Source organism: Saprolegnia parasitica (genome assembly GCF_000151545.1).
Source record: "Saprolegnia parasitica CBS 223.65 unplaced genomic scaffold supercont2.6, whole genome shotgun sequence".
In the NCBI taxonomy this organism is placed as follows: domain Eukaryota; phylum Oomycota; class Saprolegniomycetes; order Saprolegniales; family Saprolegniaceae; genus Saprolegnia; species Saprolegnia parasitica.
This window is the reverse complement of record NW_012156400.1, coordinates 686,384-697,536: the sequence shown is the minus strand read 5'-3', so window position 1 is coordinate 697,536 and position 11,153 is coordinate 686,384. Positions and strand designations below refer to the sequence as shown.

General features: G+C 59.4%; 5 protein-coding genes across 5 annotated transcripts; all 5 read right to left on the bottom strand.

Annotated features, from left to right (window-relative positions):
• Positions 1-2: 2 nt before the first annotated feature.
• Positions 3-999, bottom strand: SPRG_02587 (hypothetical protein; the record flags this gene model as incomplete). The annotated part of the gene is made up of 3 exons (XM_012341156.1): positions 3-137; positions 190-635; positions 693-999. 3 exons carry the CDS (start codon positions 997-999, stop codon positions 3-5), a joined length of 888 nt encoding a protein of 295 aa, XP_012196546.1.
• A 178-nt stretch (positions 1,000-1,177) lies between these two features.
• Positions 1,178-2,937, bottom strand: SPRG_02586 (hypothetical protein; the record flags this gene model as incomplete). Its single annotated transcript, XM_012341155.1, has 5 exons — positions 1,178-1,449; positions 1,501-1,620; positions 1,676-2,080; positions 2,131-2,527; positions 2,575-2,937. The coding sequence occupies 5 exons, from the start codon at positions 2,935-2,937 to the stop codon at positions 1,292-1,294; spliced, it is 1,443 nt and encodes a 480-aa protein (XP_012196545.1). The 3' UTR covers positions 1,178-1,291.
• Positions 2,938-3,259: 322 nt separating this feature from the next.
• Positions 3,260-4,820, bottom strand: SPRG_02585 (hypothetical protein; the record flags this gene model as incomplete). Its single annotated transcript, XM_012341154.1, has 2 exons — positions 4,806-4,820; positions 3,260-4,750 (listed from the first exon to the last, which is right to left on the bottom strand). Exon 2 carries the CDS (start codon positions 4,703-4,705, stop codon positions 3,260-3,262), a length of 1,446 nt encoding a protein of 481 aa, XP_012196544.1. The 5' UTR covers positions 4,706-4,750; positions 4,806-4,820.
• Positions 4,821-5,621: 801 nt separating this feature from the next.
• Positions 5,622-6,721, bottom strand: SPRG_02584 (hypothetical protein; the record flags this gene model as incomplete). Its single annotated transcript, XM_012341153.1, has 5 exons — positions 5,622-5,702; positions 5,751-5,954; positions 5,999-6,100; positions 6,151-6,249; positions 6,302-6,721. The coding sequence occupies 5 exons, from the start codon at positions 6,719-6,721 to the stop codon at positions 5,622-5,624; spliced, it is 906 nt and encodes a 301-aa protein (XP_012196543.1).
• Positions 6,722-7,221: 500 nt separating this feature from the next.
• SPRG_02583 (hypothetical protein) lies at positions 7,222-9,861 on the bottom strand. Its single transcript, XM_012341152.1, has 12 exons — positions 9,441-9,861; positions 9,188-9,391; positions 9,020-9,140; positions 8,670-8,971; positions 8,516-8,621; positions 8,385-8,470; positions 8,272-8,344; positions 8,056-8,218; positions 7,905-8,012; positions 7,796-7,860; positions 7,611-7,749; positions 7,222-7,552 (listed from the first exon to the last, which is right to left on the bottom strand). Exons 1-12 carry the CDS (start codon positions 9,821-9,823, stop codon positions 7,257-7,259), a joined length of 2,046 nt encoding a protein of 681 aa, XP_012196542.1. The 5' UTR covers positions 9,824-9,861; the 3' UTR covers positions 7,222-7,256.
• Between the last annotated feature and the right edge of the window lie 1,292 nt (positions 9,862-11,153).

Genomic DNA, 11,153 nt, shown 5'->3' with positions numbered 1-11,153 from the left:
GATTACCGCTTGCGGAAGAGCTCGAGGCCGGCTACAGACGTGTACTTGTTGGCGTGCTCGAAGCGACCTGAGAGAACGTAGATGCCATTGACCTTCTCGACGCCCGCACCCACCACGTCCCACGCTTCCACCGTCCCCTAGCACACATCGTACGCCGCTCCTTCTCCACCGACCACCGCATGGATGTACCTTGCGAAACGACACGGTCGGGCTCGGCTCGGCGGCGATAGCGGAGCAAGCCAGCCAGCGCAGGCCATCCAAAGGCCGTGCGTCGTTGTCGCCTGCGTCACTCGGACTCGGAAGGTACGCACCGTAGTAGACGACGGTGTCAGAATTGACTTCGATACCGCGCCGACCAATGAGCCACACATCGCGGGTCGCTGGCGGCAGAGAGGTCGACGGGGTATCGTCGTCGGTGAGCGTGGTGAGGTGGCTGTACGGATTCCGCAGCTCCGTGTGCGCGAACGCATGCAGCGCTGCGTCGGCGTCGGCCCGCAACAGGCGGCTCTCGGTGCGTGTCGCGACGATGGATCGCCACCGCAGCGCCCGTGCATCAAAGTCCAATTCCGGCGTGAGCTGGTAGAGCGCTTCGACCTGGTCGCGGAGGTTCTCGGCAACATCGTCAGCCCGCTGCACTACATGTAGTGTATCGGTTGATGCGTTCCATGGACAGGAGTGCGAGATGGATATACCTTTGCTGTGCACAACATGCAGCGAGGCGTCCAGCGTCGCCTTGGCGTCGTGGAACTGCGAGAGCGCGGTCGTGCGCTCGACGAGCGCGGTGAAGTCGGCGTCGGGCAGTCGTGGCAACGCGCGAGGAGTCGCCTTGGGCTGCTTGGTCTCGATCTCGCGCTGGAGTGCATGCAACCGGGCTTCCATCATCTGCTCCAAGCTCACGTCGCGGAAGGGGACCGGCGGGTCGGGCGCCGCGTTGCGCTGGCGGTGCTCGACGCTGCGCTGTGCGATCTTGGACTTGATCGCGCTTAGGCGGTCGGCCATCGAGGTGGTCGTCGCCGGAAGCTCGGGTAGCCGGACGCCTTCGCTTCGATTCTCGTCGTCGCTCCTGCTCGTCCATCGTCCTTGGCGGTCCATCAGCAGAATCGCATCACGACGGTTCACGATCTTGTCTGTATTAAAACCCACGACGCGGCCGCGCGTCTCCATACAAACATCCAATGCATTTGGAGTCTCTTGTTTTTTAAAACAAACGTTGCGTGCATCTAGCCGTTGCAATATTCGCCATGGCGGTGCCACGCCACATAATCGGTTCTTTTATTCCACACAGTCTTTCTTAAATAGGCTGCACCGCCGACGACGGCTCGTCCGGCGCCGCCCACACCAGCGAGAAGACGCCCGTAATGAGCTGGTCGGCCAGCGAGTACCCGGCCGTCTCGTCGCCAGTAGCGCGCGTCCCTTCCTGGCCTTCGTCGTCCTGTAGCAACGTGCCCTCTAGTACCAATAAGGTCAGCATCCCATCCAAATCAAAATTGTAGCTACTACCTCGCACGAGCCGGTCGAAAGTGAGCGTGAGCGGCCGAAAGCCGCCTTGCAACAGGAGCATAATGTGCCGGAACGACGCTTCCTGGATGCGGTGGCCGTTGACCGCGACGAGCTGGTGGCCTAGTACGCTCGCCGTGACGACCGTGTCAACCAGTAAAGTCGAATCTAGTAGTACCTGGCTGGATCTGGGCTGCGTACTCGGCCGGCGTCTCTTCGAGGATCCGGCGAACGCACGCGCCTTGATCCACTGGCGCGTTGGGCTGGAAGAGGACGCCGATCGGGCGCTTCTCGTGAAACTCGATCGCGTACTGGGACGAGAGCGGCGCGTTATGCGTCAACGACGGCTGCAGCTGGATCGGGTGCGAGCGAGGGTCGACCCACGTCGTGACTTTGGAGTGCCGATGGATAAAGTACACGTCGCCCGTGTTGGTAACGCGCATCTCCCAGCCTGGCGGCAACGGCGTATCGAAATCTTCGACGCGGTGCGTGTGGCCATCGTCCGGCGGCACGAGGTCTTGCGTCTCGGACGTGGGCGGCGAGAGCGCACTCGCAGGAACCGCCGCCGTGGCTTCCCGCACCTCTACGACCAGAAACATGAGCTCGGCAGAGAAGATCTCGGATACGGCGTACGATGCTCGCTTTGCAGCATCGCAATCGAGTCGCTCTGCGCGATGAGAAGCTTCTCCATGCGGCTGCTGTCGTTTGCGACGTCGTCCAACGTCTCGCGGAGCGCGCGGATGAGCTCGTCCTTCTCTTGGATGTGGCGCTCGAGGCGCTGAATGTGCGCCCGTGGGCTGGACGAGGTCGAGGATGCGATGGGCGAGGGTGTACTCGTCGCTGGCTGCTGGAGCTGGACCTTGTACGCGTGAAGCTTGACCTGCATGTCTTCAATCGTCGTCTTGGCCTGCGCAAGCTCGGCTTCCAATGGCGCGACCTTGGCGTGGACGAGCGCGTCCATGTCGGCGTGGGCAAGCCATGCCGACGGTACATTGTTGGATGCATCGAGGACGACCGGTGGTCCGAGAGCCTACGCACCATTGCATATCGACCGCATGCTTGGGAGCATGAAAATACATGGAAATCTCGCTCCATGTCGTCTTCGAGGAGCTGTTTTTGGCGGAGGAGTTGGCGCAGTTGGGCGACGAGCGGCGCCGTGACATGGCTCAAGCTAGCAGCGGCCGCCGGTGTGTCTGCGCTGGCAACGTGCTCGACGAGCTTGAGCGTACTGCGCTCGATCGACTGGAGCAGCTGGCTGCTTTGCGTGTGCTTGGCCGTCACGCTCTGCCAGCTCTCGTGCTTGGCGATGGCCGGCTCGTCGTCGCCGCGAGGCGTATCCGGTCGCTCAATGTACCCGTTGATGACGCCCTTGTGCTTGTATACCTCGAGGATCTTGCGGCCATGCGAGATGAGCGCTACTTCTTGCTCGGTCGGGCCCATGGTCGCGCTGCGTATACGTGGTCTCGCCCGAAGTGGTCGGTACCCTTCCTAGAAATGCCGTCCTGTGATTGGTCAAAATCCTCAAAATACGCGCCACATCCGGACAGAAACCGGATATCGATGATACACACGGATCCAAGGAAGCGTCGCATGCACGGGCGGCCTTTCCTGGCGCCAACGACAGTGCACTTTCACTTTGCTACTACAGCACACTACTGCCAGCATGCATACACGCTGCCCAGGAACAAGGGTCAATAAGCTCTCGCGAGGAACCACGTGCAACAGTAACCAGTGTCAGGAACACATTATTGCAGTGACCTTATTACATCTCGTTGAAGAAGCGGTCTCCGTAAAATATGAGATCGCATCGACCGCGCGGAACTCGGAACGCGTGCAGGCTGTCCATGGCATCGTCCGAGAGGTCGTTATTGCTGAGCCGGATCGCATGGACGTTGGACGACATGATGAGCGTCAAAAGCTGCGGGACAGCGTCGTCCGTGAGTGCGTTGTTACCAATATCCAAGTACTCGAGTTGCCGAAGATGGCGCAGGAGCGAGCTCGTCACATCGAGGCCATAGATCGTAAGCCCCGCCATCCTGAGGCGCAGTGTTGTGATCGACGACTTGGCTTCGAGCATCGAGAGCAGCCGTTGCACGCGGTTCGGGTCCGAGAGAAGAGCCACGCCGCCCAGAGCGAGCGTGCGCAGTGGCAGCGGCGCGATGGCCGCGAGGACGTCGTCAAACTCGTCGTCGCTGAGCTGCGTTTGAAAAAAGAGGCGCAGAGAGCGCAAGTGGTCCATTGCTTGCAGCGTCGGGATGGCACTGCGCATTTCACTCCAAACGCCTTGGAGGCGCCACGACGTGATCTGCGGAAAGACGGTCTCTTTGGCCGCGTTGGCCCTCGCGATGCAGATATCGTCGTGCTCGTGGCGTCGCTGGCAGGTCCATGGTCGACCAAAGGCAGCGAACGCCCGCGCCAGATCGCTGCTACTCAAAACCTCGACGTCGTTCAAGCGGGGTGCGTCGATCATTGCATCGTAGAGCATCTTGGCGCCGGTCTCGGTCGCTCGCACCTCGTTAAAAAAGAGCCGCGTCACGGGAAAGGACGCGATCGTCTGCGCGACAGCGCGCGCCGTAACTTCGTTGAGCGGCTCGCTGTCGGTGCTACTGGTCAACCAAATCTCTGTGGAGCGAAGCGTTGCTCTTGTGTTGGCCTGCAAAAGGCCGAGGGCCTCATCGTCTGCGAGCTCTTGAACGTCGAGGCCGAGCATCAGCGCGCGCAGGCGCGGTGCATTCGCCACTTGCACCGCCACGGACCGAAGACAACAGCTCTTGTTGATCATGTTAACACCCAAGTGCGTCACGCGCGCGAGAATCGCAGCGTCGACGTTCTCGATCTTGGCGTCGCAGGCGTTCAAAAAGACGCTGGCAGTCGGCGACAGCATCTCAAAGTACTCGATCGGATCGCTGGGGCTCATTAGTACCAGCGTGTGGCTCTTGAGCACGCGCTCTAAGAGCGCTTCATGGCCGGTCGATGCCAATGCGGCGTCGCCGACGCGGAGGGCGGGCCACAGCAGGTCGGGCGGGCACACGTAGGCCAGCTCGTCCAGGGCAGTGAGGAATGAGCTTCTACCGGCACGGGGCAGTGCATCGAGCACTGCGAAGAACGTGGACGACAACGTGACGTAGCATGCGATCGCCTCAAGCAGCTGCTGCGGCAGTGCTGGGCCCGTCGCTGCTGCTGCTGTTTTGGCCCGCTTGCTCGGCATATCGCTCGTTTTCTACCTTGCTGCGATTGGCTAAAATGTCGTACGCTACAACGTGATCGGATTGGCCCTAAAACCGACGGCAGCAATTATGTACTAGTACGTGGCAGCACGGGGCAGTAGCCCCGCGCCCTTCAGGATAGTTTCTCGCGCACGCGTGAAGTTGGGTTTTTGTACCGAGGCAAAGCATGTGCGCCATCTTGAACCGCCATGCCCAACCGCCAAGATGGCGGCAGATCGACCACCTTTTAATAGCAAGGCGCAACCGCCGAGTTCGAAGATTTGAAGATTTGCTCGTCCAGCTCCGATCCTCTTAGCTACTCTCCCACCAGTCCCTTCTTGGGCGGCGGCGGCCTCCCAACACGAACCCCGTTCCTCTCCCCCATGCGCTTGCGTCTATAGCCGAGGGGACGAAATCATTTATAGCGATCCTTTCCCAGTCGTGTGTCGAGATCGTAGTCTACCTGACGACGTGTCGTCGATGTCCTTGACCGTCGCACCGTTTAAGACGCGTATTGGAGGCCAGATCGTATTTTTCTGGATGAATTGGTGGCATTCTGGGTGACTGATTGTCGGCGAATGCATCGATCGGATCGCTTGACGACGTAATAGACTCCTACGTATTACCATCAAGCTGCGTACCGTTGTCATCACGCCTGTCATAAAGCTATCCATTATCCCAATTTTTGAAGTGTTGGCGATGCTGTGCGCTGCCTCCACATGGGCTGGGTCTGTGCAGCAGGAATACCTAGGGGTTTTATCTTTATCCCCTTGGTAATCCTATCTCTACCGACCTGCAGATGAAACATTAGTACGTGGATACGGATGGAGATGCTCTAGCGTAGGACCAGTTGTACAATCTGTACCGACAGCAATACCATGAAGGATGCAAATACATTTCCTGCCATCCACCAACCCATCAGACGCCACAGTCGTGGCAAAACTGGACGAGCGTTGGCTGGTCGTAGTCTGCAGCCCACGCAGCGAGCGCACTCAAAAACTACGCACAATATCAGAGTCCTCCTCCTTACCAAGCGAATCGACGTACGGTGGTCTGATGCGTGGGATGCAATCCGACAGCGAGCACGAGGCGCAAGGCTTCGAGCACAAAGCCGTTGAGCACCAGCACCGAGAGTGCCGCCAACGGACCACCATCGTTGAGTCGTCCGACGAGATCGAGGAGTGCATCGTGGTCCTTGCATTGCAGGATCCAACCCTCGAGCGCGTCGGCAAAGACGCGATGCAAGGTCGTCTGCCCACGTGCTAAACCATCGAGTATCGCAGCAGTCTTCGTACCGGCGACTGGACATTGTGCAAGCGTGCGCCCGTGCGACGAAGGAGCGTCGTCGTGGTAGCATCGCCGCCTTTCGCAGCCGCAAACAGCGCACTGGTGCCCTTCTACTCCACACAAAAGAGATGAAAACCATGCCTTGGACTACGTCAAATACCGCATCAAAAAGATGCACGCTAGCACCATGGTCCAAGAAGAGCCGGGCGACCCGCGCATAGCCCCACGCGGCCACGCTGTGCAAGCTGCTGCGGCCGTCCTAGCGACACACGGCGTGAGAAAGAAAAATACGAGTGTACACGAATAAAGACCATATCTTGAGCGTCGATGGCGGCACCATGACGCACGAGCAGCTCGACAATCTCGAAGTACCCATACTCGGACGCGACTTGCAGCGGGGTGCGACCGAGGAAGCGCTCGTCGGCTGCAGCGCCAAACGCCAGAAGAAGACGCACTACGTCGGCGTGACCATCGCGCGTCGCCAAGTGCAGCGGTGAGATGCCATGCACGCGAACGTCCGAAGGCTTGTGCACACAGTCATTTGGGTCGGCGCCAGCGCCCAAGAGAAATGCCGTTGCTGTGACGTGGCCACCCCAGACGCAGAGATGCAGCGCCGTGTAGCCATAGTAGTTTTGATGCAGCCAGTCTTCGTTGCTTTCAAGCGCCAGCACACGGTCCAGGCCGTCGACGTCGCCTTGGCTTGCCGCGCGCCACCACGTTGTTGCGAGCATCGAGGAAATATTCAACTGCAAAATTGGGTTTGAGATTCAAATGTGACGAGTATCTTGTGCTCCCGCTCGTTGTTTTTACGGCCCCATCGCATGCAAAGAGGGATCTGGTCCGTCGCTCTGGTCCATCAGGTTCACGTACCGTGACGACCAAAGGACACGCTTGCCTCCCACACCCGCATCCCGCATCGGTCGTCGGTCGCACCATCGTTGCGGGTGATGGAAGGCGACCGCCGGTTGGATAAGCTTGACAGATTGATACCAAAAAGTGGCTCGCGCGATGCCGAACCCGAGGTGTCGATACCAATCTGTGCGGCCTCGACACCACCCACACTGGATGCCATCCCAACGACCAGAGACAAGGCATCGTGGTGCACCAAACACGCAAGCAGTAGGAAGTGGGACGAAGCGAGAGAGTAGGACGTTGAAGTGCCCTTGGTGTCTGATCGGCAGCTGCAGAGACAGTAGCCTGTACGTGCAGTGCACGTGCCGTCCATTTTAGAGGGTTTGCCACACGCCGCATACTCAAGCGTGCTTGTTACATGAGCTTTCGGAACGAGAGCACGTCAAAACACACGTCACAGACGCGCGCGGCCGACGGTTGGTTAAACTTGGGCAGCAGAATCCGGTTGGACGAGCACTGGTAGCAGATCACGCGGCCGCAGTGGCGGCAATGGTGCTTGCGCATGGCCATGCCAAACGATTGGCCGCACGACATGCACTCGACGACCGTGTCATCGGCCACCCACGGCGGCGGCACGTTGACGTTCTTGAGGATTGGGACCACCATGACGCCTTGGGACGTGCTTTCTGCGAGGTTGACGACGCTGCGGCCTAGTACAGTGCAAGAACTCTGTTGCATGCCTCACTCGTAAAAACCATCATTACGTACCGACGAGGTCCTGGACGTAGACGGGAGCCCCCGCCCGCACAAGAGCGACTGCAATCGCCTCACTGGCTGTCCCTACGGCCAAGTGCAAAGGTGTGCTTCCGTCAAGACTCTGCACTTGAATGTCGGCGCCGTGTTCCCGCTACACGCGTCGCATGACATCGACATTCTCGACAAGGACGGCGTACAAACATATCAATGACAGAGACAGGCCCCGTGTGATGCGCGCAGAATGTATGCAGCGGCGTGTAGCCTACGTCAAGCATCGCACAAGTTGCCGATGGCGTGGGATCGCACCAAACCAGTTGGCCACGTTCGGATCGCTTCCATTCTCGAGCAGTACTTGAAGAATCTTCTCGCATCGGTCTTTCGGCGCCATCGCTGCCAAATTGAGCGCCGTGTTGTCTGGATACAGTCAGCTTAGTCTCCTCAAGCGACGGCCACGCACTCTTGTAGTCGACGGCGTTGATATCGAACGATGGACGGGGCGTCCCCGGCGATTCCGGGTCGTCCGGGGTCGCACTGACCTCGCTTGCACGATCTTCCGTAAGCTTGAGCAGGATAAGAACCACGGATGCATGACCGTGGGCGGCCGCCATATGAAAAGGCGTCTACGCATACATCGTCATTATGTGCGCCGTAGCATCACACGCAGCTCCAGTACTTGGCCTTGGTCGTCGAGGACATCGAGGTCGGCGCCTTGTTGGAAGAGAAGGCTCACGATACCAATGTCGCCGCTATCATGGGCTCAGTGTCACCGTAGGAGACAAAAGGTACCGGCTCGCAGCGACGTGCATGGGCACTTGGCCACGCATGTTGGGGATGTTGGGGTTGCACTTGTCGGCGAGCGCCTCGGCGACCGCCTCCACCACTGTCAGCGTGTACGAGATTGCAGATATGCTACGTACGACGGTGCTCGCAACGTGCAGCGGCGTGTTGCCGTCGCAGTCTTGAAAGTTGGGCACGGCGTTGCAGCTCAATAGATACGTTACAATGGCCACGTGCCCAAAATGACTACAGTAGTAGGACAGGCTCAGCTTACACGGCATGGCAGACTACTACCTCGCAATGTGCAACGGTGTCTGCTGGCGCCCAAACGCGTGCGTGTCGGCGAGCGTCGAAATGAGGTTGACGTCTGCGCCGTGGTCGCGCACGAGCAGCTCGCAGTGCAGGCGGTTCCCGCTTGCGCAGGCCATGAGGAACCAGCCCTGGATGCTGTTTTCCATGAGAATGTGATCGAGTGTCGGGAGCCCGAGCACGCGCCGGAGGATGGCTTCGTTCTGCGTCTGGAGCGCGGCCACCAGCGGAAGCACGCCAGCGTCGTTCGCCTGACCGAGCAGCGCTGCCATGTCCGTCTCGGTCGACTACAAGAATCATGAGTAAAAAATGGCGCGCGCAATAGCTGTAGAGACCAAGAGGGCATCGACAACGCGGAGGTTTTGGTGCTGGATTGCGAGGACGAGAGGCACGTTGGTGCGTTGCCGGTAGATGGAGAGAAGACGTTCGGTGGAGCATTGCGCGAGCTGCAGCAGCCTACGCAGCTGGTGATTATGCATGGAGGGTACGAAGCCGGCGCGTACTGCTGCATCTCGGTGTCTGGCATCGTCATAATGGTGCGCATGCACTCGTCGACAAGGCGATGCATGGCGCAGTGTACCGGGCTTGCGCTGTTCATGGCGTGAAAGACGTCCGAGTCGACCATGTTGAGGATCTCCATCAGGTGCAGCTTGTGGTTGGGCGACTCGGCCTCGATGCACAAGATGCACAATCGTGGAACGTCGTACCTACATATCGATACCGTAAGCAGTTGATTTGCAGAGCTTCATGCTATACCGAGCGGCGGCCTGGAGTAAGTCGAGCCAAAAGCTCTCCGACGCAGGCGTCGCCTGAATCTTGCCCGTGTAGAGATAGCGCAGGAGCTCCTTGAAGATGGCGTACGAGGTGTCTTGGACGACGATCTTGAGTGGTAGGCGAAGACGCTTGGCGCCGGTCGCGATGTTGGTGATGCTCGTCGAGCTGTCGAGGAAGGCGGCGCGAAAGGCGCCCGAGCGCAGCGAGAGCAAGAGCCGGTGGGCAGGCACGCTCATGGCCGCGTCGGCGCCGCCGGACGCAGGGAAGAGGAGGAGCACGTCGCTCAGGTGGGCGTTCATGAAGAGCCCGCGGATCTCGTCTTCCTCGGCGACGCCCATGATGCCCATGCTCGTCGGATCGACCATGGCCGGCGAAGAAGAAGATGCTGCCGGTCCGGGAATCGGGCCGGACTTATGTGAAAAATGTGTATTTTCCACATCATGTGAGAAACGACGCAAAAGCATCGAAGACGATGGCGCCGATACACTGGAAGCATGAGGACGAGGCACGACGTCAGCAATAGCTCCAGCCTCGCTACGCTGATGCTCCGAAGCTGCTTTCCCGTACCATGCTGCGACCATATATATATGTGCTGCGACGGTTGATTTCGCACACACGTGTAAATTGTTGGCCATGTTTCCCACATAAAACACTAGGTGGCACCTAAAAATAGATTTGGCTCAGGGACGGGGTTCGATCCTCGTCGTGCTAGGATATTGCATGTTGACGCTCCTCGCAGACAGCCGAGCAGATTGGGGGGGTAGATTGGGGGGGGTAGATTGTGGAGGTAACGAATGCATTGGTGCCCCGCTTGCTAAGTGGGGGGCGAGGTGGTGCCCGCTAGAGTTTGCGCCATGCGTTTGGGACCATGCGAGCAGAGACGCCGTTGATATTTTGCTCGTCGATCCTTGCGTAGCACTTGTCGGCGTCCGATGACCATCGACCAAACTTCTGGACAGCGAGATCGGGCTCGCCACCGCGTAAAAGCGCCACTGCGTAGTGAATGTGTAGAGAACTCGTGCGGGTCCTCGCCGCAAGCTGTGGCGGCCCGCTTGATTGCCTGCGACATGTCGTTGCACGTGAGCACGGCGGACGCCGACAGCGAGCACAAAGCATCTTTGGGAGCGAGCTGGAGCGCGTGTGCACGGCGGAGCAGGATCCACGTGGTGGCGACGGGGCAGAGCCAAGCGGTGGGTGACGGCCCAACGCGAAGAAGTACGCCACGACCGGCCTCGTCGGTCTTGGACCCGCGGATGTGCACTTGAACAGCGACGACGTCCTCGTAATGACGGGCCACTTGGTCGCGACTGTCCAAGAAGCAGATGTCGCCGAACGCGATCACGTTCTTGTGCACTCTGCCGTTGATGGCGAGGTACTCGGACCGTCGCCATAGAAAATGGAAAGCCAAGACCGTAGCACACCAGAGCACGCGGTGGCCGTCGTCTTGGAGATCCAGGGCGGCGCGCACGGCCGCGAGAACGCTGGAGGATACAGGTCGTTTCTGCTGATCGCCGGGTCTGGTGAACCCACGTAGGAGTACTGCGTCTCCCGCACGGTATCCCCTTGCGCGTTTGTGGAGCCGACCGACAGATGCGAGCTTGCGTCGGATCGCGGGAGCCTTCGTGGGAGCCGTCTCAAACCAATTGGCTGCAGTGACTTTGTTAACGATGTCTTGGAACGAGGCCCCGCCGACTG

Coding starts and splice junctions, on each gene's coding strand:
- SPRG_02583 (XM_012341152.1), bottom strand. CDS start 9,823: ATGGTCGATCCGACGAGCATGGGCATCATGGGCGTCGCCGAGGAAGAC. Junction 8,972..9,019: donor GCGTTGTCGATGCCCTCTTG/GTCTCTACAGCT, acceptor TGATTCTTGTAG/TCGACCGAGACGGACATGGC. Junction 8,471..8,515: donor TGCACGTTGCGAGCACCGTC/GTACGTAGCATA, acceptor ACAGTGGTGGAG/GCGGTCGCCGAGGCGCTCGC.